This window comes from Callorhinus ursinus, unplaced genomic scaffold, assembly GCF_003265705.2.
Source record: "Callorhinus ursinus isolate GAN/ISIS: 27379988/994484 unplaced genomic scaffold, GSC_fseal_2.0 scaffold1, whole genome shotgun sequence".
NCBI lineage: Eukaryota > Metazoa > Chordata > Mammalia > Carnivora > Otariidae > Callorhinus > Callorhinus ursinus.
Genome location: NW_027397063.1, coordinates 71,868,762 through 71,896,675, shown reverse-complemented (window position 1 = coordinate 71,896,675; position 27,914 = coordinate 71,868,762). Strand labels below are relative to the sequence as shown.

General features: G+C 41.8%; 1 protein-coding gene across 4 annotated transcripts in view; it reads right to left on the bottom strand.

The window, feature by feature from the left end:
* The window catches only part of LIPH (lipase H), a 51,977-nt gene extending 24,806 nt beyond the window's left edge, over positions 1-27,171 (bottom strand). For 2 of the 4 annotated variants that reach the window (XM_025877261.2, XM_073896099.1), the window contains exons 1-4: positions 27,035-27,171; positions 7,646-8,013; positions 6,299-6,407; positions 895-996 (exon numbers count right to left, since the gene is read on the bottom strand). In XM_025877261.2, the coding sequence (XP_025733046.1) occupies positions 895-996; positions 6,299-6,407; positions 7,646-8,013; positions 27,035-27,083 (628 nt within the window). In that variant the 5' untranslated portion in view covers positions 27,084-27,171. The remainder of the gene's footprint in view (positions 1-894; positions 997-6,298; positions 6,408-7,645; positions 8,014-27,034) is intronic. The other 2 variants (XM_073896092.1, XM_073896101.1) reach the window with 1 other exon arrangement.
* Between the last annotated feature and the right edge of the window lie 743 nt (positions 27,172-27,914).

Below are 27,914 nucleotides of genomic sequence, written 5' to 3'. Positions count from 1 at the left end.
TACCGGAGAGCCTGTGATAGGTGGTCAAGGGTTTTTCTTTTTCTCTCTTTTTTTTCCAAAGATGGCAATTTCTTTCCTTTTTTCTTTTTAAGATTTTATTTATTTATTTAGGGACAGGGTATGAGGGGCAGGGGAGGAGTAGAGCAGAGGGAGAAGGACAAGCAGAGTCTGCACTGAGCATGGAGCCAGATGGGGGGCTCGATCCCCTGACCCTGACATCATGACCTGAGCTGAAATCAAGAGTCGGATGCTTAACAGGCTGAGCCACCCAGGTGCCCCTGATTAAGGGTTTTTCAGGTGGTTGTATCACAAAGAGGGTGTATTACTAAAGACTACTCTGCTCTGTTCCCTCAACCCTCCCCAGGTTCCTACTCTGGCTCTTCTCCCAGACATCTGGATATAAAGACCCATCTTTAACATCACCCCAACCCCCTGATATGAAATCAACACCATAAAAGACAGAAATGGCCAAGAAGAGCCACAGAGAGCTGGAGAGCTATAGATGGCTCAGAATTCTCTCCATAGAGACACCACACTTGAACATATCTTTCAGCTTACGAAAATAAAACAGAAATCATGCATCCAAAGCCTGCTGCATATATGGAAACATTTCTCCACATGGTGTGCAAATCAGCCTGCACTTGGATTGGTCAAGATGATCACTTTAAAAATAAGAAACGTTGATGGGAAAAGCACCTCCGCTCCAGCAAGACATCTTGGATGCCTACATTAAACTAGCGTCCCTTCAGTTATTTCGGTGGATTTGGAATCCTGCCCTGCAGGAAAAGAGGGAATCTGGAGGAACCTGATCCACCCCTGCATGATGATCCCCTCAGGGGGAGACTCTTTTGGAGCGTGGGAGGGGGTACTCACTGACCCACAAGGATAATTTACCGTCAATGTCGGAATGGATGACGTCAACGAACTGTGCATCACCAGGATCTAATCTGTCCTCAGGGGGTCTCCCATTGAATAAAGGGCCCGCAGGGTCGAGACCTGGAAAGAAAACCGAGTTGGCTTGGCAGCCCCACGCCATGAGTCACCGGCAGCCCAGCTTTTGATCCCTCCCCATGAGGATGGCAAACTGGCTGCGGGGCACTCTCGGGTGGGCAAGCACTCACATTCCCATCTTGCTTTTTCAGGCACCTTTCCACAGCCCTGTAGCCTTTTCCCACAGAAGAGATGGCTAGCCTGGCAGTGTCCCCTGGGAATGGCATCCAGACCCCATTAGGAACTGTATCTTGTGCAGGGCTCAACAGCAGGGAGTGCACATTGGGGGACCAGGGCATGGGGATAAACCGGTTCCTCAGGAAAAAAGCGCCTGAGGGTACATATAAAAAGCAGATGCTATGCTTATGCTTATTCCATCTTAAATGATCCAGAAACCTCCCTCAACCTTTCCGTCTTGTTATTAATAAAACTCCTTTACAGTGTCAATTTTTATTCATATATACTTGCTCATATGATCCACATCGCAAGCCTGTTGGGAGGCTGAGTAGCTATTATTCCCATTTTACAGATGCAGGAAGCGAGGTTCAGGGAGATCAAGTGTCTTAAGAGCCGCAGCCTCACAATGCAATGACCTCTCTCTGTTGAACTCTTGGTTTCATTGCCAGACCCAGTGGAAAAGTGTGAAACTCACTGATCAGGCCAGGTATCATAGAGGTGTGGTGTCAGTTCCTGCAGAACTAACCCACCCCATAAATGCCTGAGCTGATTTCTTGCCCTTAGTCAATGCGAGCTGGGCGTTCCTAACCATCAGCTAAAAAAACAAGAGTGCAGCTCCGGTGATGTAACCACAAACTAAAAACTTTAAAAACAACAGTCAACGACAAACCACCAGAGGTTCCCCAAAACGCTGCTTACTAGCAACCTACCCGGAGTGAAGAAGGTTCCAAGGGATGTCTCGGAGTCCTGAGTCTAAGAAAGTCATTTTAAATGTCATCTTCCATCCCCTGGTGTTCGATATAAAATCCAAGAGATGGCATTCTTGCCTGACTTCCCTGGTTCTGGCCTCAATCTTTCTATTTCTCCTCTCCCAACTCTCTTGCTTCCTTGAGGCTTGTCTTGATCCGCCTCCCTTCCTTATCTTTCTCTTCCTCACCCCTCTAGCTTTTCTTCTTCAGTTTGCTCTCCACTGAAACTGATGTGGGTGGAGATGGACCAACACCCAGACACCCAGGTCCACAGGACATTCTCAACACAGCAAGAGAAACTCACGACCTTAGAAAGAGTTTGCTAAGGAAGCCCCCCTCCCCCCATAAAATAGCAGCACTTTTGGTCTAAGAAAAGGAATAGTGAGAGCCCCAGTTTATAGCAGCCTCCAGATCCACAACAGAGAAATCAGTTTGAATGAATGAACATTCAAACCAGAGCAATTTTGAGAGTGATGAGGGTGCTACTGAGAATTAGGACAGAAGGCACAAATGGAGATGGAGGTAGGAAGTTTGGAAATATCACCTTGGTGACAATTCATAGCAAATAACTGGCTTACAATGTCAGCCAAAAATCACAGTTACAGTGCTCTAAAAAGCTATATATTTTGTGTGGACAGAGACCATTGGAGTCAGAGAGATGTGACTTGAGGCCCCAAACCTAACACCAACCAGCTATATGACCTTAGGTGGGTCACTTTACTTCTCTGAACCTCAGGTTTTTTTTAAATCTGCAAAATGGAGGTAGAATTAATAGCTATTTCAGAAGACGTATAAAAGGACTACTGGATCTGAATCCAGAACATTTTGAGATGATTATAGAATAGAAACACAATGGGAAAATGGAGCTCTTTCTTATTGTTCAAAGATCACCAGAAGTATCTAGATGGTGCTCACTGACTTTTATTACAACATTAACAAATCTGAGAATTTGAAGAAAGCCCTACACCTCTCCCCAGACAGACAGACATCCAACATAAACCTCTCTGCAGACAGACAGACATCCAACATAGACCCCTCCGCAGACAGACATCTGATATTTTGCGTGCGGTTTCAAGGGGCCTCCTTTTCCCATCCCCAACTTCACCATGGACTCTCCAAGGCAATGCTGTCCAATAAAAGTATAATGTGAGCTACACATATAATTTTAAAATTTCTAGAAGCCAATTTAAAAAGTAAATAGAGGGCGCCTGGGTGGCTCAGTTGGTTAAGCGACTGCCTTCGGCTCAGGTCATGATCCTGGAGTCCCGGGATCGAGTCCCGCGTCAGGCTCCCTGCTCAGCGGGGAGTCTGCTTCTCTCTCTGACCCTCTTCCCTCTCGTGCTCTCTATCTCTCCTTCTCTCTCTCTCAAATAAATAAATAAAACCTTTAAAAAAAAGTAAATAGAAGTAAGAAGAATTAATTTAATAATACACTGTATTCAACCCCATTTATTTAACCTGGCATATCCAGAATATTACCATTTCAACATGTAATCAATATAAAAAATTTGAGGCTTCTTAATATCACTTTTTTAACCTAGTCTTTGAAATCCAGTGTGTGTCTTGTACTGACAGAACATCTCAATTTGTATTAGCCACATTTCAAGTGCTCAGTGGCTACATATAGCTAGTGGCTACTGGATTGGACAGCATAGCTCCAAGGTCATTTCTCAAAGTATGGGGTTCAGACCACCTGCATCTTCTGCTTAAAGGTAGATTCCTGGACCCCAACTCCAGACTGCTGGTTCAGGAGGTTGGTATTGTAACCAGCACCCCTAAGGGGATTTTGACACACCCTTAAGTTTGAGAAGCAAATACAATGTATTATCAAGTGATGTAGGTACTTGGAATATTTTAAAATCCACTTAAGGTCCACCATCTTGTGTTAAAGAAGTTGATGAGAAATAGGGGACGCCTAGCTGGCTCAGTCAGTAGAGCACACGACTCTTAATCTCAGGGTCATGAGTTCAAGAGCCAAGTTGGGCAGGGAGCTTATTCAAAATTAAAAAAAACAAAAACAAAAACATTAAGAAGTTAATGAGAAATAAAACCAGGAGAGGTGCCTGGAGAGAAAAAGCCAAAGGAAGGGCAGATGAAAGGAGAGATATGGAGGAAATGAAGCAGCCATTATGGTCTAGCTAATTAACAAGTAGAACCATCCAATGTGGGGGAGTCAGGTGTGAATTGTGTCTCTAGGCAACAGGCCCAATTCCTACTCCACAATCCAGTGAGGCCAGTCAGAAAAGGTGGTGGAAGGTGAGCAGAGAAGGGAAACGTTTCACCCCGAAGCTGCTCTGGAGGACAGTAGAGACTGACTGTGAGGATCAGAGAGGATAAGGCATCTGGAGAATGTGGGAAAGTCAGGGGAGCCAGAAAATTGAGGTGTGAACCATTAGCGGTACCCAGGCCCAGAGCGGAAGGCAGGCTGGCTTGGGGACTTCCCATCCATGGTCAGAAACCAGGTTACACCGCACTCACGTTCATAGTAGTGGTGGGAACAGATTTGCTGGGAGCAAAATGGGGGGTGAGACAGAATGAGGCAGTGGTGGGCTGGAGTTTGCTAGGGCCAGCACTAGACTATAGACTTTGCTCATCTCTTCCCAAACTTTGTGATTGGTGATGTCAGGCTGGCAGCTTGAAATCAGCAGTGGTGAGCATATTCAAACCATGGAGATCAGGAAACACCACAAATCAGGACTATGGGGGTGGGGCGAGGTGGGGAGAGCTGTGCGGGTTCTTAACGCACCACTGGGGAAAATCCCACCCGCCAGAAGAGCTCCCAACGGATAAGAGACACAAGCAGATTCAAGCTATCTATCCTTTGATCCCATAAAGGAAATGAAACTTTTTTTTTAAGATTTTATTTATGGGGGTGCCTGGGTGGCTCAGTTGGTTAAGTGTCTGCCTTCGGCTCAGGTCAGGATCCCAGGGTTCCAGAACCAAGCCCGCATTGGGCTCCTTGCTCACTGGGGAGTTTGCTTCTCCCTCTGCCCCCCCCACCCATGCTCTCTCTTTCTCTCTCACTCTCTCTCTCTCAAATACATTATTTACAGTTCTTAGGAGAAACAAAGTAAATATCATACATACATTATTTATGTATTTGAGAGAGAGAGAGAGAATGATTGCGGGGAAGGGCAGAGGGACAAGCAGACTGCCCACAGAGCAGGGGGCCCGATGCGGGGCTTGATCCCAGGACCCCGGATCATGACCTGAGCCGAAGGCAGATGCTTAACCGACTAAGCCACCCAGGCGCCCCAGGAAATGAAACTTTTTACAAAGGACATGTTGCTTTCTAAAACATAAAAATAATAATGTTAAAAACTTAAAAAGAACTCTGCCTCCCTAGAAAGCAGGTAAATAAAATGAGGGTGGCCTTGGCCACTTTCACTGAGATGAGAAAAGAAAAAAGACCCAGGAAAAACAAAACAATGTGACCTCAAGTAGCGGGCTAGAGGAGACACCAGTGATGTGTGTGTGAGGGAGAGAGAGAATGGGAATGACTTGCTCAGGGTACCAGTCAAGTAGCACATTCAGAGACTGTGATGCTAAAAGTTTACAATTGGCTTGAATCTCTCCTTCCGCTGTTCACTTCTACCCTCCAGATTCCCTAGATTGAAAACAGCTCTCTCTCTTTGAGGATGGATTCTGGGAAGGGTATGAATGGGGGAGGGGGGCAAGCCTTGAGTCTCTGAAACAGAAAGCCTCCCTCAGCCAGTCCTCTGTGGCTGTGGAAAAGTTGCCTGAGCAGTAGGCAAGAGAACCCAGCAAGGGGGCCTTTGGGGTTTCGTCTGCTGTATTTCTGAGTTTTCATTCAGCTTGGTCCTGAAAGCTGATATTCAGAGGGTAAAACCTCACTATCAAAATTCCTATCTCATCTTTCTATCATGAGACTCCAACTGTGTCTGGGAATGGAAACATATTAGGTATGTGGCTCAGGCTATCTTAGATTAAGTGAAAGAAAGATGGCTATCTGTTTGGAGGGCACAGATAAAATTCCCAAAGGCCACAGCTGTATTTTCTAACCAGAAGAGAAATAGTTACCACCAATCTTTTCTATTGCATATACAATTTACAAAGTGCTTTTTTATTAAACATATTTTATATTGTATATTTTAAATTTTATTTTTATTTATTTTTTATCTTATTTATATATTTATATACTTTATATTTTATATCATTTACCAAGTGTATTTTATTAAGTAATAACCTGAGGTCAGTATTATCATGGTCTCTCCTTTGCACAAGAGGACACACACTCAGAGGGGTCAAGTAATTGGAAGAGCTGGCCTTAAACCCAAGGACGTGGATTGCCTGCATCATGTTCCCTCAGTGAACATCCCACCCGGGCTGACTAACCCGTGCCCATTCACAGGAAGGCTTACCTGTAATTCTCCCCAGCTGCCCATTGTACATCTTTCCAACAAACCCGGCTATGTGGGCTCCTAGACTTACTCCAATCATATAAATGTCGTCAAGAGAAGCTCCTTGTACCTGGAATTTCAAGAGGTCCATCATTATAAATTGTGAGGAGCCAAGGAGTTGACAACATTTAGAGAAATTTCCTCAACTTGACTTTGGAAACAGTTCTTAGGAGAAACATTTCTAAGCAACTTACATCTATGAGCTCACTTAAATGTCACAACAACCCCACAAAGTAAATACCATTCTTTTGACTATACAGAAGAGGAAACTGAGGCCCAGAGTCAAAGTAACCTGCCCAGTATCAGGCAGGTGGGGAGGGGCAGAGCAGGAGTCAAACCAGTCTGTTCAACTCAAAGCCTGGGCCTTAACCTTTATGCCATGGTGTTTCCATCCATGCTTCTGCTAGAAATCAAGCTGGGACATCTCTGATTCCCTCCCAATTGAGGAAAAGGGCAATGAAACATTTTGGTGAACTCCTTTATCTTCATGCTGGCTCAGTTCATAAAGTCATCACAGACAGAGAAGGAAGGAGTAGGGGTGGGGACAACACTGACTGCAGTCAGCTGGGACAGCCTGCGGTGAGTCATGTTAATATTATTCACTTTCCCAGGGCCGTGGCTTAAGTGGGGAGCTTTTGTGAAAATTCTGTTGCCCCTGGCCTACAGTGGCCACCAGGCCTGATTCTCTCTGAGGTAGTTTTGATATAAAGTCACTTTTTTTGGTTGCTTTTTGTTATTTTTGTAAAGGGGAAAATTCATGAGATAGATCACTAGATAAAATTTAAGGTTTATGTAATCTTTGTGAGTCTTCTAAAAACATAAATCATACACAAAGATCTCCAATCAGCCCACGTGTATCAGTTTTGGTTGTGGATAATCGGGTCGGTAAACTTTAGGCATTTCTGGGAAAGGGAATAGCTTGAGAAGATGAGGAAACTCTACACAGTGAAGCCAGAAACCCCCCAGACAGAACCTCTCTTACCCATAAGACACCTTTATGTGAATTAGAAAAAGATGTCCCTTCCTGAGGACACTTAACTGGGAAAATATCATAATAAATATATAGATCTACAGTGTGTACCATGACACTGGTGCTCCCTTAGATGGGTGCCCTGTGCAGAGCACAACTTGCACGACCATACCTGTGGGCCTTCCCTCCAGCTGTGCTCTCTACCTTCCCTGAGACTTAGTTGGGTTTTCAAAACAGTCCCTCTTGGTTTTATCTTTTTATCTATCTTGGTTTTAAATCTCCAGAGAATGGGCCAGTTTTAATTTGGCTCTGAATCATATAAGAGAATTCTCTCTTACCAACATCTGGTCGATAAATCCCTTCAAGACTATTGCTACTTTTTTGGTCTTACTAGAGGCATGGTTGTATATTACAGTTGTAGCTCCTCGATTCCAATCAACAACAACCACATTCATGTCTTCTACATAGAGCAAACCCTGTACTAAGTCCTCCATCCAAACTGGAGCAGAGCCTGTAGGCCTGAATCCATGGACAATGAAGGTGGTTTTCTTGGTCACATTCAAGTTTCCCAAAACTGTGGAGTTGATGACTTGTGCACAGGTCCAGTTTCTTCTTGTGTAGAGCATCAACTTCACATTTAGTCCTGTACCAACCACTGCACTGTGAAAGCTCAGTCTGGTGAATGAAGGACATGTTTCATCTGTGTCTGAAAATAAAAATTAGATGGCATCATGACGGTTCTTTCCTTAGTTGGGCGTCAAGCAAGAGTGCTGCCCTACATTCACTGGCCTTCTTTCTGTGCTTCACAGCACTCAGCAGGAGACTGGATCTAGTTGAATGAAGTTGCAAAGTCATACCTGATTCAGCATAACTAAGCAGTGACTTTTTTTTCACCAGGAAAACCATTTTTCCAAATCTTACTCTCCTCCAAGGTCTAACCCAAGTCACCTCGATGAAACCTACTCCAACTCTCCCAGCTTTAAATACTGTCTTTCATACCAGAACTCCCAAAACCCCTGTATGTACCTTATTGACAGCAAAATGAAAGCACTTGCAGGGGTGTATTATGGGTATTTATGGACGTGTGTGTCTATTTTGTTGGACCACCTCCTTGGAATGGGTGTCTTCTAATCTGTATCCCTCACAGTGCCCAGCACATAGTAGAGGTCTCAGTAACTGCATCTGCATGGTCCAAACACATCTTTCCTTTTCTAGAGCACCTGCCTGGGACAACAGTGGAAAAGGTGATGTGCCCTGTCCTGCCACCTTTCAGTAGCATCTGAAACAGTGGACCACGGTGCCTTCTTGAACACTCTCCTTATTCTTCAAGCACCATCTTCAAGCATTCCTCCTGCTGTGTAATCTCTAAGAATGGCCTTAGGAGAAAGTTGGGGGATGGGGTGGAAGCAAGAGATTGGGGTGGAAGCAAAAGATGAGGCTGGAGCATCTTGTTATGGCAGAAAGTAAGAGACTATTTAAAAATTTGGGGCACCTGGGTGGCTCAGTCGGTTAAACATCTGCCTTCAGCTCAGGTCATGATCCCAGGACCCCTGCTCAGCAAGGAGCCTGCTTCTCCCTCTGTCTGCCACTCCCTGTTTGTGTGCTCTCTCTCTCTCTCTCTCTCTGTCTCTCCCCAACAAATAAATAAAAATGTGTCATAAGGACATAGAAAGTGAGATTGAAAGGGCTTCCCCTGGCCGGATCTGGGATATTTGAGCACTAAATAATTAAGGACAGTAATGATTTATGGACCTTTGGAGAAAATTAGAGATCCATGATTCCGTAACAAATAGACAAGCAAAGAAACAAATCAGTGGAAGCGAGAGGAGGACGCTTGCAGCATAGTGCTGAATGTCAACTGGTGAATGTGGAGTGAATGCTGGGGGTGAAACTCATCATTTTGTAGTCATCATAATAAAGATTGGTTAGGCAAGACTAATCAGTGGATGCTAAAACTGAGGAGGTGGTTATTTTGAGAAGGAGCACATGTGTATGGTCTTAAGCTTTGTCCCCCAGATTGCTAATTAGTAAGTAGGGGGAAAGTAGTAACTATACAATGGAGAAATTGAACAACACCTTGACTAGGTTATCAAACTGAACATTACCAATGAGGGGCAGACAGACACATGTGCCTCTAGCTGTAGTATTCCAGTGGGGAATGTATAACCTGAACCTAACCACAGGGGAAAAAAAATCACACAAACACAAAATGAGGAATATTCTGTTTTTTAAAAGAATACCTGTAGGGTTTGGGTGTGATGTAACTGTGGCTAGCACCGGCAGGGAAGGGGGCTTGTGGCACCAAAAAAACGCCTTTTTTTTTTAAGATTTTATTTATTTATTTGAGAGAGAGGGAGAGAGTGCAAGCAGAAGGAGGAGCAGAGGGGGAAAGAATCTCAAGCAGACTTCATGCTGAGCATGGAGCCCAACGTGGGGCTCAATGCCATGACCTAAGATCATGACCTGAGCCAAAACCAAGAGTCAGATGCTCAACTGACTGAGCCAGCCAGGTGCCCCCCAAAAAAATTCTCAAAGAAAAATATTTTTTAAAGATTAAAAATAAAAAGGGACCCATATTCTTTAAAAAGATCAATGTCATAAAGGACAAAAAAAGGCTGTGGAAATGTTCTAGATTAAAGGAGGTTGAAGAGATGGGATAAACAAACGCAGTATCTGGTCTTAGACTGGATCCTGTAATGGAAGAAAAAAATTTCATACAAGAAATCATTGGAGGGGCGCCTGGGTGGCTCAATCGTTAAGCGTCTGCCTTCGGCTCAGGTCATGATCCCAGGGTCCTGGGATGGAGCCCTGCATCAGGCTCCCTGCTCCACGGAAAGCCTGCTTCTCCCTCTCCCACTCCCCCTGCTTGTGTTCCCTCTCTCGCTGTGTCTCTCTCTGTCAAATAAATAAATAAAATCTTAAAAAAAAAAGAAATTATTGGATTAATTTACAAAATTGGGATATGAACACTAAATTAGATAAAAGTATGATATCAGCATTATATTAATTGAGGTTGATAACTATACAGTAGTTATGTAGGAGAAAATCCTAATTCTTTTTTTTTAAGATTTATTTATTTATTTGAGAGAGACAGAATGAGAGAGAGAGCACATGAGAGGGGGGATGGTCAGAGGGAGAAGCAGACTCCCTTCAGGGAGTCCGATGCGGGACTCGATCCCAGGACTCCAGGATCATGACCTGAGCTGAAGGCAGTTGCTTAACGAACCGAGCCACCCAAGTGCCCAGAAATCCTAATTCTTAGGAAATACAACTTAAGTATTTATAACTAAATGGCCAACTTATTCTCAAATGGTTCAGAAAAAAAAATTGGGGCAGAGAGATAGACAGCAAATGATAAAGCATATATAGCCAGATGTTAACAGAAGGTGAATCCGTGTAAAGGGTTACTGGTATTCTGAGTATTTTTTTTTTTTAATTCTTGTAGCTTTTCTGCAAGTTTGAAATTATTTCCAAATAAAAAACTTAAATAAAAGGAAAAACAAAGGGGACAGGGCCATATCAATGAGATGCAAAGTGAGGTTGTGAGCTCTGATATCAGAAAATGAAAATAGGTAAGAATGCTGAAGTCTTGGGCTCCTGGGTGGCTCAACAGTTAAGCGTCTGCCTTCGGCTCAGGTCATGATCCCAGGGTCCTGGGATTGAGTCCCACATCGGGCTCCCTGCTCTGCGGGAAGCCTGCTTCTCCCTCTCCTGCTCCCCCTGCTTGTGTTCCTGCTCTCACTATGCCTCTCTGTCAAATAAATAAATAAAATCTTTAAAAAAAAAAAGAATGCTGAAGTCTTCTGTTTGAAAGGGAACAGGAAGTTGGAAATAAACTAAAGATCAAGATGCAAGGTGAAAGAGGGGTTAGGAAGGGAGGGCTTTGGGGTCCTTGGGTACTGAAACAGGATGTTACTTCTGCAACATTAGGTAAGGTCTTGATCAAGAACCACAGTCAAGGGGTCCTGGGTGCCTCAGTCGGTTGAGCATCTGCCTTCAGCTCGGGTCGTGATCCCGGGGGCCTGGGACTGAGCCCTGAGTTGGGCTCTCTGCTTGGCAGGGAGTCTGATTCTCCCTCTCCCTCTCCCTCTGCTCCCATTCCCACCCCACCCCTCAAGTTCTCGCTAGTCTGCTCGCTCTCTCAAATAAATTAATAAATCTTAAAAAAAAAAAAAGAACCACAATCAAAAGTTAAAAGTAAACCTCTGATCAACACTGGCATGCAGATCCAAAATATAATGTTTGGGAAGACTTTTTTTTTTTAATTATAAAAATTATTTGAAACTATGTTATGACCAACTCTCCTACACCCTATTTGGCTGAGAGAGAAGCCAAGTTGGAGGTAAGTGAAGCAACAATCAGTCCCTAGGTGCAAGCTGGAGATCGTCCTTTAGGATATTCAGGAGAGGGGGCAAGGTCCTACGGACGGCCATTCTTTGTGGGCAGGAATAGAAGGGGAAGACTATTGACTTACAACTGGTCAACAGGAGACTAGAGGGCCTTGGGAAACACCTCTTCTACCTTCCTCTGACAGAAATTTAAGAACCATCTGCCCTTTGCCTTTATTCTCAGTGAATCTACCCAGGAATAACTCTTCCCTCATTCTGAGGCTCAGAACAGACTTCATCCTGGCATCTCTACCCTTTCTCAATAACCTGGGTCTATTCAGGGGTTCCCTGGGTGACCCACTCGGTTAAGTGTCTGACTCTGGGTTTTGCTCAGGTTGTGACCTCAGGGTCATGAGATCAAGCCCTGGGTCAGGCTCTGTGCTCAGCACAGAGTCTGCTTGGGACTCTCTCTCCCTCTCCCTCTGCCCCCACCCTCTGTACTTGCTCTCTTTCTCAAATAAATAGATAAATCTTTTCTTAAAGAAGAACCTGGGTCCATTCATGTATGCTTTTATTTGAAACTTCTTGCAAAGGCTCTGGTACTCAGCAATGAATGAAGTTCCAAATAGAATGAACAGAAGAAGCTCAAATAGAAGGTTAAAAATTGAGGTTTTGAAATTCCTCACCCTAGAGAAAACTGGTTAAAAATTGAGCCCCGTACTCACATATTCCTCCGTTTGCTCTAGCATGTACAGTGAAACGCGCTCACAACTGCCTGTCCTCGCCTCTCCCCCAGCTTTATTGAGATATAATTGACAAATTACACTGTGTAGGTTTAAGGTATAAAGCATGATGATTTGTTATATGTGATATTGTAAAATGATTTCCACAATAAGGTTAACACACCCATCATCTCACATAGTTAGTTACATGTTTTTGTGTGTGTGGCGAGAACATTTAAGATCTACTCTCTTAGCAAATTTCAAGGATACGGTACAGTATAATTAACTATAGTCACTATGTTGTGCATTAAATGGCAGACCTTACTCATCTATGTAACCATTTTCCCCATCTCTTGGCCTTTTCCATTTTTCTCTTCCTGTAGATTGCATGCTCCTGGAGAACGTGGACTCTGAAACTTGTCTGGTATTTGTAGAGCAAGACCCAGAGCAAATAATTGACTGTTTAATTAGTCATTTTACTGAAGAGGAGGTGTCACGAGGTAGGGCTGAGCCTCTTGGTCTTAGCCACCAGTAAAACTGGGCTTTGTTCCTAGTTGTGCAACTGACTCACCAGGCAACCTGGGGAAATTATGTCATCCTTCACTTACCTACCTGCCCGAGAGAGGAATGCTGTGGAGATTAATTAGGAATGAGGCCATATTGGGGAAGGTAGAGATCCCTTCCAAAAGAGGGGACTATTTAATTGCTAGGGGTGTTCATTTTGAGCCATATTAGGCCAGTGTGTCAAAAGTCACACATCTGGGTTGTTGGAAGCCTCAGACTAGAGTCATGAAGCTTGGGCCAGAGCTATTTTCAGCACATGTGCCACTTTCCATGTCTACAGAATGGCTCAACCAACCTCTTTGACTTGCTGAGTCTTTACTAGACACCTTACAATGTACAGTTACTGAAAGGCAGGAAGGGCAGAACAAGCGAATTTTTATTTACTTTTTTAAAGTAGGCTACACGCTCAGCGTTGAGCCCAAGGTGGGGCTTGAACTCCCGAGCCTGAGATCAGGACCTGAGTGGAGATCAAGAGTTGAACACTTAACTGACTGAGCCACCCAGGCGCCCCCAGAACAAGTGGATTTTTATTTTTCATTTGCTAGAACCACTCTGACTTCATATATTTTTAATGTCTTATTTTTATAACGGCATTGGGCTCTGGAGAAGCCCATTGTTAAGTACTGAATGAAAAATGAATTTCCTTGTTCCTCTCTCTCAGTACAAAATACTCTAACAGCTTTATATGTATTCTCTCTCATCCTCAGAGGAAATGTGCAATTCATCCATAAGTCTACCCTCCCTTAGGTTCTGGATCAGGTGGCATTTTAGATTGTGAGTCAGGCATTAATGAAATAAAACACATAAATAAATATGAAGGGGCGCCTGGGTGGCTCAGTTGGTTAAGCGACTGCCTTTGGCTCAGGTCATGATCCTGGAGTCCTGGGATCGAGTCCCACGTCGGGCTCCCTGCTCAGCAGGGAGTCTGCTTCTCCCTCTGACCCTCTTCCCTCTCGTGCTCTCTCTCTTTCATTCTCTCTCTCTCAAATAGATAAATAAATCTTTTTTAAGTATGAAACTGCAACCTTGATAATATGCCATGTAAAGGAGATAGTGTTTAAAATAAGAATTTAAATAGGGAGTTTCCCCTGGGAATCAAGAATCTTCTCTTACATCAGCTTGAAAGCATGTATCTAAATGCTAAGAATGGAAGATCCCTTTAGCAAAGTATAACATTACACTGAGGGACAAATTCAAGTTCCCAAACTATTAAGTTTTGATTTCATCGATGTTTACTTTTATTACCTAGACTAAAGTTTCAGGTATTATATCCTTTTTCATTTTAATGTGTTTTCTTTGCTTGAATCCCATCAAACGATTATAACTAGGCTTTCATTTACCTAGCATGATTTTATCCTTTTTAACCTCTGAATCCCTCTGTTTTAAGGGGTCTTTCATAGAGCGTCTAGCTGGGTTTTATTTTATGGCCCAGTCTGAGAGCCCTTTTAAAGAAAACAGGTGAGTTCACGTTTATTGGCATAACAGATATAATTGGTGCGGAAGCCACAGAAGTGCCTCCCTCAGATCTGCCTTCAAGAGAACCTGCCACGGGGAGTATGCTGAAGTCACCTGCGTCTCCAGCCACTCCGCAGTGTTCACACGTGGGCCGTGGCTCCCCCTGCACCGCCCCCCCCACACCCCAGGCTGCTCCCAGCCGGTGACCTAGCACTGCGGGGTAGTCGAGCCAGACCTGGCTGGCTCGTCCTGCCTCACGGGGGACTCCCAGAACAGGCAACTTTGGCTCAGGGATACCCCATCAGCGCGGCTGAAATAGTCTCACAACCGTACCGCAGCTCTCCCTACGCAACCCTTCCTTGCCCCGCCTCCTTTCCCCGGAATGTCCGCTGTGTATCACGGTGTGCAGGCTCTCTCGGCCCGCCACCACCTTCTTTCTCCTTCCCGCGCAGTTCCTTCGGTAGATCTCTTGCGTGTCCCATCCGATGCTGGTGTCTGCTTCTGGGAGGACCCGAGCTGACCCACTTGGACTTAATACTGTATTTATCCATTAAGGTGAACCCCTGGCAAGGATTCTTGGGCATCTGTGGGATGCATTTCTGACTACCGTGGAGCACCTTTCTAACTTCTGCCATGCTTCCTGCTGCTTTCCTTTGCCAGAACAGTTCTTTGCCCTCTCGGCTCTAGTCCTTGCTTTAGTAACTTGAGACAGTATCGAATGATCCTCCCTTACAAATAATGAGGACATCAGCACACCCAGTACTTCTCCTCACTGACCCAATGTCTATCTCCTGATTTTCGTTAGTTATAAAATTATTTTTAATTCATCTAGTGATTCCTTTTTTAGTTTAAAAAATAAATAATATTTAAGCCTCTATGTATTGATGCATCAACAGAAACAGAGAGTTTCTGTTGTATTTATTGTACCTGCTCTAGCCCCTCATTTTCTACCAAGAAAGACAAGAAAGTTAACACACATGGTCTTTCATACCCTCCCTGGCCCCTCCTTCAGAACATACACACACACTCACACAAATGTACACTTTTTGTTCCTATTGTCAAGATATAGTCAATCTCCATTATTTATGGATTTCATATTTATGAATTCACCTACTCACTAAAATTTGTAAACCCCCCAAATCAATACTTGGGGTGCTTTTGCTGTCATCCATGGACATGTGCAGAATGGCAAAAAAGGTTGCCTCACATGCCCACTCTCAAATGAGGTCAAACATGGTGACACTCTGCCTTCTTGTTTCAGCTTCCATAATGAATGTCCTTTTCCCAGTCTATTTACTGCCAAGTTTTTTGCTTCTTGTACTTTTTCTTGGTGATTTCACCCTTTTATGCGGTCCCCAAGCACAATCCTGAAGTGCTGTGATGTACCTTACAGAGAAAATATGTATCTCAGATAAGCTTCATTCAGGCATGAGTTATAGTGCTGTCGGCCATGACTTCAGTGTTATGAGTAAACAATATATATTAAATAAAATGTCTTTATTTTTTAATTTTTTTAAAGATTGATTGATTGATTGATTTTAGAGAGCAAGAGTGCAGGCGGGCAGGGGAATCTCAAGCAGACTCCCTGCTGAGTGTGGAACCTGATGTGGGGCTCAATCTCTCCACCCTGAGATCATGACCTGAGCCAAAATCAAAAGTCAGACGCTCAACAGACTGAGCCACCCAGGCACCCTAAGTAAAGTGTCTTTAAAAAGAAACATACGTAAAATAAGATTATGTATTGATTGGTCAACAAAAATGTTGTAACCAAAGGCTTGCAGGAAGCTAACCCTGTATTGCCCCTAGGAGCAATGGTTCAGTCTTTGCTAATTCAGTGTTTGCCGGTCCTTTATGGCACATTAACTACCATGAGTAACGAGAATGGGCTGTATATAAAAATTAACATTAACTACCATGAATAACAAGAATGGACTGTATATAAAAATTATCTTCCGGGACCGTGGTTCTCGTATTTCCTCGGTTATGTAGTTTTAGCGCGATAATGTACACAATTATTGCTCCCAGTGAATCCTTTTCCTAGGCTTCTTCATTCACCCCTGGGTGAGAGCTCTTGCTGTCTTTTCAAGAAGGGCGAATGGATAATACAGCTCCTAAGTTCATTCATATCCATAAAGAATTCCTAGGCCTAAATGATGACCTGGCTTCAAACAATATTCTTTCCCCCAGGATTTATAGGTATTATTCTACTTTCTTCTTCTACTGAATCCCATTCTAGAGAACTTTGACCCTTCTATGCTACTTGCTTTTTTCCTACCACACACCTGAAGCATTCTTTTCTTTTTTTTTTTAGGATTTTTTTTTTTAAAGATTTTATTTATTTATTTGAGAGAGAGAGAATGAGAGAGAGAGAGCACGAGAGGGAAGAGGGTCAGAGGGAGAAGCAGACTCCCTGCCGAGCAGGGAGCCCGATGCGGGACTCGATCCCGGGACTCCAGGATCATGACCTGAGCCGAAGGCAGTCGCTTAACCAACTGAGCCACCCAGGTGCCCTGAAGCATTCTTTTCTTGTTCTGAAATAACTTTCCCTACCGGTGTCCATGCTCCAAAATAACTGATCTGTTTATTGTTGTATACCCAGTGCCAACAACAGAGCCTGGCTTAGAGCTGACATCAATAAACGTTTCGTGAATAAGCAAGTATCACATTATTCAGCCATTCAGATCCACCCGGATACTACAAGTAGTATATGATATAATGATATAATGTTTATGAAATAAATGGAGTATGAAATGACACATGCATTATGACTAAATTGTGTAAAAATATGTCTGCAGGTAATAAGGCCTGCAAAATAATGTGCAAACAAAAATGGGTTCTGCATTCCATTTCTGATGCTCTCTGCTTAAAACTACCTGAGGCTATTCATTCTTTCCCCCTCAGAATTAGTAACATTTTAAAAGAAAATATTAAATTTATCTCCTTTTGGACCATGTTACAAGTTAGTTTAAGCTCCTTGAGGGCAAGTGCTGTCTTGTTTTTTGTCTAGTATTATGGCCCAGCACGTAGAGCAGGAACGTGTCTTGTTGGACCCCAAATTCTCAGGCAGTTTGGAGGGCAGGCAGGCAATTTGGAGGCAAGGACTAGATATCTGTGAATAGCAAATCTGTTAAATTGCTTCACCCTCATAAACATAGTTCTCTATATTTATATTTAATTTCTAGTTTATATTCCTAAAATAATTTACTTGTACGTCTTCAGAAAGCAAACCTCTTTTTGCTTATTGTGTTGTTTTGTTACGAAGTCAAATTTACTTGGAAGTAGTATTAACAGAGTCTTTAACCAAGTATCCACAGAACATGTTAAACTGGTTTCTAAAGCTTAACCTCTTCTATTATTAGAGTTTATTTGAAGCAGAAAAACATGGTCTTTCCTCTTCAGTCTACTTTGAAATTCAATTACTCTGAAATGCCAGTTAGTGTTAACGAACGATTGGAAAATTACAACTGAATGGGTGATGTCTCCCATCCAATGAGGAATTCAGACTCCGAAGGAGAACAGGTTGAGATGAGAGCAGAGTAGAGTAAGACATCAAAGAAACCTGGATAGAACATCTTCAGAGATAACATAGTTGTCCCCGAGGTATTTTGTTATGGTCTAATGCATGGTCACCCATGGGCCAAGTATGGCCATGACCATTTATGTATCATCTACGGCTGCTTTCCTGTTATAAGGCCGAGTTGAGCGGTTGTAAAAGTGACCAATGGCCCACAAAGCTGAAAATATTTACTATCTGGCTCTTTACAGAAAAAGTTTGCCAACCTTGGTCCAATGTCCTAAACAAAATACAACATGATTTTGGAGCACGGATTTCAGAGTCATTGCTTCCTAGCTATGTGACCCTTGGTAATTAATTACCTAAGTTCTCTGAGCCTCAGTTTCACATGTGTAAAATGATCATAATAATGCCAATCTGTCAGACAGTGCTCTGCAGAGCCATATAGAGCCCGAGGCAAGAGAAAAAAAACAACAAACAACAACTGCATATTTACTTACCAAAGTATCCTCCCAGACTTTGAACCAAGTGGGGAAAAGTTTATAAAAGCTCGATAGTCACTCAAAAACCATGACCACAGACACGGCCCTTTGTTATTCAGTCTGTTCAGATACCACTGTCAACTCTCATAAACCAAATCACCTAGCAAGGAAATGAAGATGGCATGGGCCCAGGGACAGCTGGCTGACTGGAAATGACTTCTCCTATATATACATATAACAACACAGAGTTGTAAAACAAACAACAGTCTGTCTTCACATAAAATTTAGTTTTCTTTTTTTAATTTTTTTTTTGATGTAGTGTTCCATGATTCATTGTTTGCGTATAACAAAAAGATTTATTTATTTATTTTAGAGAGAGAGAGTGTGCGCACATAAGTGGGGGGAAGGGCAGAGGGAAAGAAAGAATCCCAAGCAGAATCCCTGCTGAATGTGGAGCCTGATGCAGGCCTCAGACTCACAACCCTGAGATCATGACCTGAGCCAAAACCAAGAATCAGATGCTTACCCTACTGAGCCACCCAGGTGCCCCTGATATTTTTTTCTAATTGACTTATTTGCATTGATTTTCATTTTCAAAGATATCACTTATGCCTATCAAAATATCAAATATCAAAATATCATCTTATGCCCAAAAATATCACTTATGCATATCATTTATTATGTACTGTGAGAATGCATTATTAATGATATACATATTATTTGCAATAAAATATTACTTAAACATTAAAATATCATTTACATACTGCATTAAAATATCATGAAAAATATTTTCTTTTTTCAAAGATTTTATTTATTTGACAGAGAGAGAGGCAGAGAGAGAGGGAACACAGCAGGGGGAGTGGAAGAGGCAGAAGCAGGCTTCCCACTGAGCAGGGAGCCCGATGTTAGGACTTGATCCCAGGACCCCGGGATCATGACCTGAGCCGGAAGCGGATGGCTGAGCCACCCAGCCGCCCCATGAAAACTATTTTTATTGCATTAAAATCATAAATGTAATTTATCTTGATTATTGAGTTATGGTCTCCCTTACCCCCTTAAATTTTGCACCTGGTGAGTGCTTCACTGACCTCACCCTAATCCCAGCCCTGCTATCAGGATTGTGGTGAGAATTAGAGATAATGTGTATGAAGTATCTAAAGTACTAGGTGGTGCATAGTAAATGCTAAAATTAATAATTGTCGATGATGTGGATGATGAGTTGGGTTAATATTTGTAGAGGCCAAGGGCAGTCCACTCTAACGTGGACTACTTGACATGAAGATTACTTTGAATTAAAAAGCAATCAAAACCGAGTGGATTCATGAAAAGCCTTTACCTCCCCTTCAACAGCCTAAAAAGAATTTAGAGGACCAGCTCCAGGAGGAGAGCTATCACCATAGATAACTACACTGTTATGAATTAGGTGTGGTAGACAGGGAGGAACCTAGTAAGGCCTCTTTGATTAAAGTCTCTATGTCCCATCGTTTCTGGGTGGCCCAGCAAACACATTTACCAAACACTTATTCTTTTTCATTTTCCTGTGAATTCATTCCTTCCCTTTGAAGTCCCAGACCTCTACCTACTTCTCCTTAATTTAGAATGACATATATACCTCATTTTGCCTGACCGTCCCTTGGAATTTCCATGGACTCCCCGTAGGTACTAAATTAAATTTGATTTTCTGATGTTTATCTGTCTCATGCTCATTTGATTCTTGGTCTGGCTTGAAGGGGACAGGAAATTCGTGCTCCCTGACAATGTACTGATCTCACAGGGTTGTTATGAAGGTCAAGTAAAATAAGTAAATTGCTTAGCATGGGATCTGATATAAAGCAAGTGCTCAATAAATACTACCTACTTTCCTTCCATCATTTTGGAAGGATTTTGGAAAAGGGAAGCATATTAGCCAGTATACAGGTGACAGTGCTTCTCCCTGGCCAGAGAACTGGGTTTGGTTCTGGCGCTGTCATTAACCAGTAAAACAAATAACCTTTTTGGGCCATCTTTGTCCTTATATTGACAGATTGGTTCCTCATTCCTTAGAGACTTAGCTAATCTCTTGCATTCCTTTTGGACACAAAATTCTAAGATCTGCCCAAGCTAGCTGATTTGAAAGGATGTGAGGCACCTAATTTAGGAAAATAAATTTCCAGTGCAGTCTTACTAACCAAAGACAACCCAAATCTAAAAAAATTAATATAGCAAGAAATTAAAATTTCTTTTAATTTTAATTAAAAGATCTGAAAAGAACCGTACATTACTCTTGGAATTAAAATGTTGACCAGAGGCACCTGGCTGGTTCCATCGGTAGAGCGTGAAAATTTTGGTCTCAGGGTTGTGAGTTCGAGCCCCACGTTGGGTGCAGAGATTACTTAAAAATAAAATCTTTAAAATAAATAAACAAATAAAATAAAATAAAATGTTGACCAACTAGGTGTTTTGTCACCTTTATGTTAAGCAGGATTTTTTGTCTAATTAAATACCCTTTGGTTAATAAACATGCTTCCATATGCTACAATAAGGATGACTCTTGAAAGCATTATGATAAATGAAGAAGTTAGTCACAAAAGACCACAAATCATATTACTCCATTCATATGAAATGTCCAGAGTAGGGGAATCTATAGAAACAGAAAGTAGATCAGTGGTTGCTAAGGGCTGGGGGAAGGAGGGAGTTGGGGAAATAGGGTACAGTAGCTAAATGGTGCCAGGTTCCTTTCTGAGGTCATGAAAATGTTCTAAAATTGACTGGTAATTGTTGCACATACCTGTGAATATACTAAAAACCATTGAGTAACAGTTTAAATGGGAGAATTACCACTGAATAAAGCCCCCACTTCAGTTAGTCTGTTGTGGGGAGGGTTTGTACCTGTTCCTGCAAAAATAAACTACTCTTATTCTCAGGCTTAGGAACTACATACAACTGTTACCTTGTTTTATCTTTGCCAGAGAAAACTGTGTTGGATAGGCAAAATGCCCTCTTGATTGGAAGGACACCTCCAGTCTTTTAGCCACTGGCTATACTTATTTAGGATACAACAGAGAAAACAGATAGACCTCCGTTTCCCTAGACTGACCTATTTCAGCTGAGTCCCAGCTGGAGAGAAAAGTGTGATTCTCTCAGACTGATCACTGACCACCCCACTCCCCTTCTGATGAGACTTCCAAAGGATACTTTTGCTTTAACGTCACAAGACCTACTGCCCTGAAGCGAAATGAAGCCGCCCAAGCTGTCTTGGTGCCACACACAGTTCCAGCTTTTTAGCTTCTGTGTGCTTTGGGCATTTCCCACATTTCTGACTGGGGGAAAGCTTCTACAAAAAGAGGCTCCTCGGGCGCCTGGGTGGCTCAGTTGGTTAAGCGACTGCCTTCGGCTCAGGTCATGATCCTGGAGTCCCGGGATCGAGTCCCACATCGGGCTCCCTGCTCAGCAGGGAGTCTGCTTCTCCCTCTGACCCTCCCCCCCTCATGTACTCTCTCTCTCTCTCTCTCTCATCCTCACTCTCTCAAAATAAATAATAAATAAATCTTTAAAAAAAACAAAAAACAAAAAACAAAAAGAGGCTCTTCATTCATATCCAAAGAGGTGTCAGTGAAAAGAGAAGATCGAATTATGGACAGAAATAACCCACTGATAAAGCAATTGTAAGTGAGGGCAGGGGGAGAGAAAGTTCTGAGATTCTCTGAGAATCAATAAGTACAGGTAGGTTCATATTCAGTCTCTCAGTGTGGCTGAGTCAACTGATTAAAAATGAAAGTATCAGTTTCTCTTAGACTTAGGGTTGGTGAAGTGTAGTCCACTAACCAAGCCCAAGTGACCAGGGTTTAATTTAATATCGACGCATGGTATTCAGTCAGGAAGTAAAACAAGGATGGCCCTGACTCACACTTCTTTTATTTCAAGCTTTGGGTTTCAAGGTGTGTCAAGCTATCATTTCTCCCACCCCCAAATATGACACAGGTGTTAATAACTTCTTTAGAACAGAGGTTCCACCGACAGGTATACTGATTTGATGTTTCCTGAAAGTATTTACTGATACCAAGATTAAGGGATGCACTGTCAAGGATTCCACATTCTGGGCTACAGGTACTAGTCAGTGTCTGAGACACAGCTCACCACATATCAGTTGGTGAAGTCAGGATGTTTCCTGTAACCCACACTAGAGCACATTTTTATGCTTGCGTGAAAACACTGTTCTGAAGTAATTTCCAATAGTCCCAGAATAAAAATCCCTTTAGGCCAGAAACTGCCACAGAGAAAACAAACAAACAAACAAAAAAATATGAGTTGGACTCCTATTTTTTTTTTTAAAGATTTTATTTATTTGACAGAGACACGGTGAGAGAAGGAACACAAGCAAGGGGAGTGGGAGAGGGAGAGGGAGAAGCAGGCTTCCCGCGGAGCAGGGAGCCCAATGTGGAACTTGATCCCAGGACCTTGGGACCATGACCTGAGCCAAAAGCAGATGCTTAACGACTAAGCCACCCAGGCACCTGGACTCCTATTTTTAAAAAGAGGTAGAAGGGGGAAGTGACATTTTCCTACTATGAAATTTTATTAAATTTTTTAAATCTGGAAAGTAACTCAGTTCATGTATTTTTTTATGCAGAGGAACCACACTGAATTTGGCATTAGAAATCTGTTCTGAACCAGACGGTGAAGGGTAGGGGCCAAGGGCAGGCTGCCCCCAAATAGGCCACTTTGGCATGAAGATTATTTTGAATTAAAAGCAATCAATGGGGCACCTGGGTGCCTCAGTGGGGTAAGCATCTGACTCTTGATTTCAGCTCAGGTCATGACCTCAGGGTTGTGAGATGGAGCCCCACATCAGGCTCCACACTGGGCATGGAGCCTGCTTAAGATTCTCTCTCTCTACATCTCCCTGTGCGTCTCCCCAGCCCCCTCACTCTCTCTCTTAAAACAAAACCAAAAATAAATAAATCAATAATAAATCAATAAATAAATAAATAAAAGGCAATCAAAACCCAGGAGATTCAAGAAAAGCTCTTTACCTCCCCCTCAGCAGCCTAAAAAGAATTTAGATAGAGGACCAGCTCCAGGAGGAGAGCTATCACCATAGATAACTACACTGTTATGAATTAGGTGTGGTAGACAGGGAGGAAACTAGTAAGGCCTCTTTGATCAAAGTTCTCTACATCCCATTGTTTCTGAGTGGCCCAGCAAACACATTTACCAAACACTTATTCTTTTTCATTTTCCTGTGAATTCATTCCTTCCCTTTGAAGTCCCAGACCTCTACCTACTTCTCCTTAATTTAGAATGACATATATACCTCATTTTGCCTGACCGTCCCTTGGAATTTCCGTGGACTCCCCATAGGTACTAAATTAAATTTGATTTTCTGCTGTTAATCTGTCTCACATCATTTTGATTATTGATCTGTCCTGAAGCACCTTGAAGGGGACAGGACATTCTTGCTCACAGACAGAAACATTCCCAGTTGGCTAGGGCCAAACCTGGTGGAGTATCTCGTTTTTTTCTTTTTTTTTTTTTTAAGATTTTATTTATTTTTTTGACAGAGAGAGACACAGCGAGAGCAGGAACACTAGCAGGGGGAGTGGGAGAGGGAGAAGCAGGCTTCCCGCTGAGCAGGGAGCCCGATGCGGGACTCGATCCCAGGACCCTGGGATCATGACCTGAGCCGAAGGCAGACCCTTAATGACTGAGCCACCCAGGCGCCCTCGTTTCTTTTTTAAAACCCCAACAAATACAGGCAAGAAGCATATGCCATCCTGGTTGGACATTTCTGCTTTTAACTGCCAGCATAATTTCTAGAATACAACTGAGAAAACAAGTGAGATACTATATTTCCTCATTCTCATCTTTTAATCATGTGCATCAATATGCACATTCATACCCTACCGCCTCTCACCTTTGTCTCCCTGTCAGAGAAGGGTAAGTCTGAGTGTCTGTCTGTCTGTCTGTCTGTCTCTCTCTCTCACACACACACACACACACCACGGAGTTATAAATTATTATCTCGGGAGGACTTCAAATATTCGAGGAAGTAATTCTCTGTTTTGGGCACTAAGCTATTTTCTCTAGGCAAATATCTATTTCCATAAGCCAAAGTATTGATAGAAGAGTAACTTTAAAATATATTTATGACCACAGCCTTAATTTAGAACAACAGTTATCAGCATTTTGGGCGCCTGGGTGGCTCAGTTGGTTAAGCGACTGCCTTCGGCTCAGGTCATGATCCTGGAGTCCCGGGATCGAGTCCCACATCGGGCTCCCTGCTCAGCAGGGAGTCTGCTTCTCCCTCTGACCCTCTTCCCTCTCGTGCTCTTTATCTCTCATTCTCTCTCTCTCAAATAAATAAATAAAATCTTAAAAAAAAAATAGTTATCAGCATTTGTTCTTTGGATCACCTCCACCTGCAAAAACCAGAGGTTTTGTTAGAAATGTCGATTCCAGGATCTCACCCCAGACCCACTGAGTCTGGATCTTTGGGGATGGTCTGCATTTTAAACAAGTCCCCGGGTGATTCTGGTGCACACTAGAGCTTGCTAGCCATTGCTTTGTTCACTGGTAAAATTATGGCAAACATTCCCATCATGATTTCACAAAGGTTAGAACAGAACAAAGATCTCCAATAGCGAATGACCGGTATCCTCTGCATTTCCGAATCACATCTTAATACTTATTGGTTTTTGGACAGCAAACCAAAGAAGGGAAAAGCAGAAAGTCATTGTATTTATGATTAATAATTTCTACTATCAGATGCATTTTATTCAATACCCTCTCCCATGGAAGTTGCAAGATACTGAGAAGTCTAAATATAGCTTACAGCTATAATTAGTTTTTTCCTTCTAGCTACAGAAGTTTACTGTGGTGTGTCTCTCCTTAGATTCTGTAATTCAGCAGTGAGTCTTCTAGAATCGCTTAAAATAAGACTTTACTGATGAGGTAATGTTAAGTAAAAAGGCAGGACACCAAAAAATTAAGTCCCGACTTTGTATACAGAGATATACAATGCAAGACTGGAAGAAAATTACCCACAAATCAGCATCAGGTTTTTGTGTCAGGGTTAGCCCCACTCTCCTAAAACTATCTCTAAATTTATGTTCATTTTTTAAATTTAAAAATTATAATTAACACACACTTTAAAATGTTGACTTCTCAGTGAAAAATACTATCATTAGTATAATTGTAACTTACTGTTAAATCAACTTCAAAAGCACAAATTAAGAAAAATTTATTTATATAAGCCTGAAATCCTAAAACAACTATTTTAACTTTTCCATTTCCTTTCTAAACCTTATTTACAGGCATGGATACATGATTTTAACACAATTGTAATCTTAGTTTATCTACAAATTTGAATTCTGTTTTGTCTACTTGACATTATTTTATAAACATGTTTGCACAATTCTGCGTAACTTCAGAGTTATTCTAAAGGGTTTTTTCAAAAAGTTTGTTATGTTGGACTTTATCCATTCCTGTACATAGAAACATTTCTGCTGAACCTAGTTTCAGTTATTGTAAGTGACATAGTTAGAATCATCTTCTTATGAGCTTTTTTCCCTTTTAAAAGTTATTTCCTTAGGGCGCCTGAGTGGCTCAGTTGGTTAAGCGACTGCCTTCGGCTCAGGTCATGATCCTGGAGTCCCAGGATCAAGTCCCGCATTGGGCTCCCTGCTCGGCAGGGAGTCTGCTTCTCCCTCTGACCCTCTTCCCTCTCGTGCTCTCTATCTCTCATTCTCTCTCTCTCAAATAAATAAATAAAATCTTTAAAAAAAAAAGTTATTTCCTTAGAATAAATTCTCAGCAATGGTTTTACTAGTTCAAAGGGCATGAACATTTTTATGGATACTATACGTAACATATTTCCCTTAAGAAAATTGTACCAATTTTTATTACCATAAACTATGGTAAAATTTCACAAGACTAAACTATCATAAAAAAAAGAACTGGATTCCTAAGAAGGCTGAGTTTCTTCTAAAAAAAAGCATTTCTTTTTATTTTTGTTACCCTGCTATGTACATTACTGATTTATTTATTTTTATTTATTTATTTATTCATTTATTCATTTATTCATTCACTCACTTAGTAATCTCTACACTCAATGTGGGGCTCAAGCTCATGACCCTGAGATCAAGAGTTGAATGCTCTTACAACTGGGCCAGCCAGGTGACCCTGTACCTTACTGTTTTAATTTATATTTATTATGATTAATAATTTTTAAGTTATCAATATGCCAGGCACCATTCCAAGAGGTTTACATAAAGTCATGTTTTCCTAAAAGATAACTGAAATAAACTGTCAGTGTATGAAAGCTTATAAAAACCTATCCTCTATATATTAGATATTATAATAAAATAAAACTTAAAATTTCCAGAAAATAAATGATCTTATTTCATAGAGGTGGAAAGGCACAGAAAACTTAACTATGAAAGAAAATAACTTTTAGATTTCTCAGAACAAGTTAATCGAAAGGAACAATAATCTCTTTTATTACTGAGAAAAAAAATTTTTCAGGATTAGAAAGTTCATTTAACCCATATCTTATTTCCTTAAAAATGATAAAATAAAACTTAAAAAAGTCCATTGAAGGAACTGGGCTAATAAAATGCAAAGTGACAATACTACTAATAATTTTTTTTTAAAAATTAAGAAAACCATTCAATAAATGACCTACCTGATTTGACCAAGCACATCAAACTGATGAAGAAGTATAACCTCAGCATATGGAAACTGGAGAGAGTGTATCACATTCACAAGAAGACTGGTTTCCTGGGCAGAGCCTTAGAGTTTCACTGAGGGATTTGCTCAGAGAGCGCTCAGATAACTAATTCAGAGGTGTGGTGACAACAGGAAGTTCCCGAGGGACTGCAGGCGGGTCCCAACCCTTTCAGGGTATTTGACTCCTCCTCTTTTCAATGGAAGGTTGGGACTGTCTGCCTGACACAATTTTATGCATATCTTTTTAAAAATTTTATGCATATCTTAATATCATAATGTGTATTTGCGGAATGATGAGTTCAAAATAGTTTCATTCTTTGTGGGCGGTTTATTAGTCGTTTGGCGTGGTATGTTGAAACCAAGTGTGATTTGAAATATTTGCCTCCTTGTTCTTGTGAATGAAACAAATGCAATGAGTATTCTGTTGGCCTGGGAACACAAAACTATTTTTTATGTTAATTCACACGCTCATGCCTCATATGGCAGTCTTTAGACTTTGCTAAGAACATTTCATTAAGTCTAATCATATACCTGTATTTGTCCAAATATACTTCAGATTAAAGGAAATTTCTATGGCATTATACATATTTTTATTTCTTCCTATCCAGAGTACTTATCTCTCCCTCTCCCTCTCCTCCTCCTTTTTAAAAGAAAAGTAAGTGCAAAAGCTTTAAATAGAGAGCTATGTCAGAATCCATCCACCTCAGTATTGGAAGTAACTGAACTTGTGCTCCCACAGCTACAAGGTACTTAATTCCCTCTGGTGGAAAGTGCTAATAGTATTTACTCAGGCTGGCGAGAGTCTGATGAGCTGAAACATAAATTTATAAATAAAG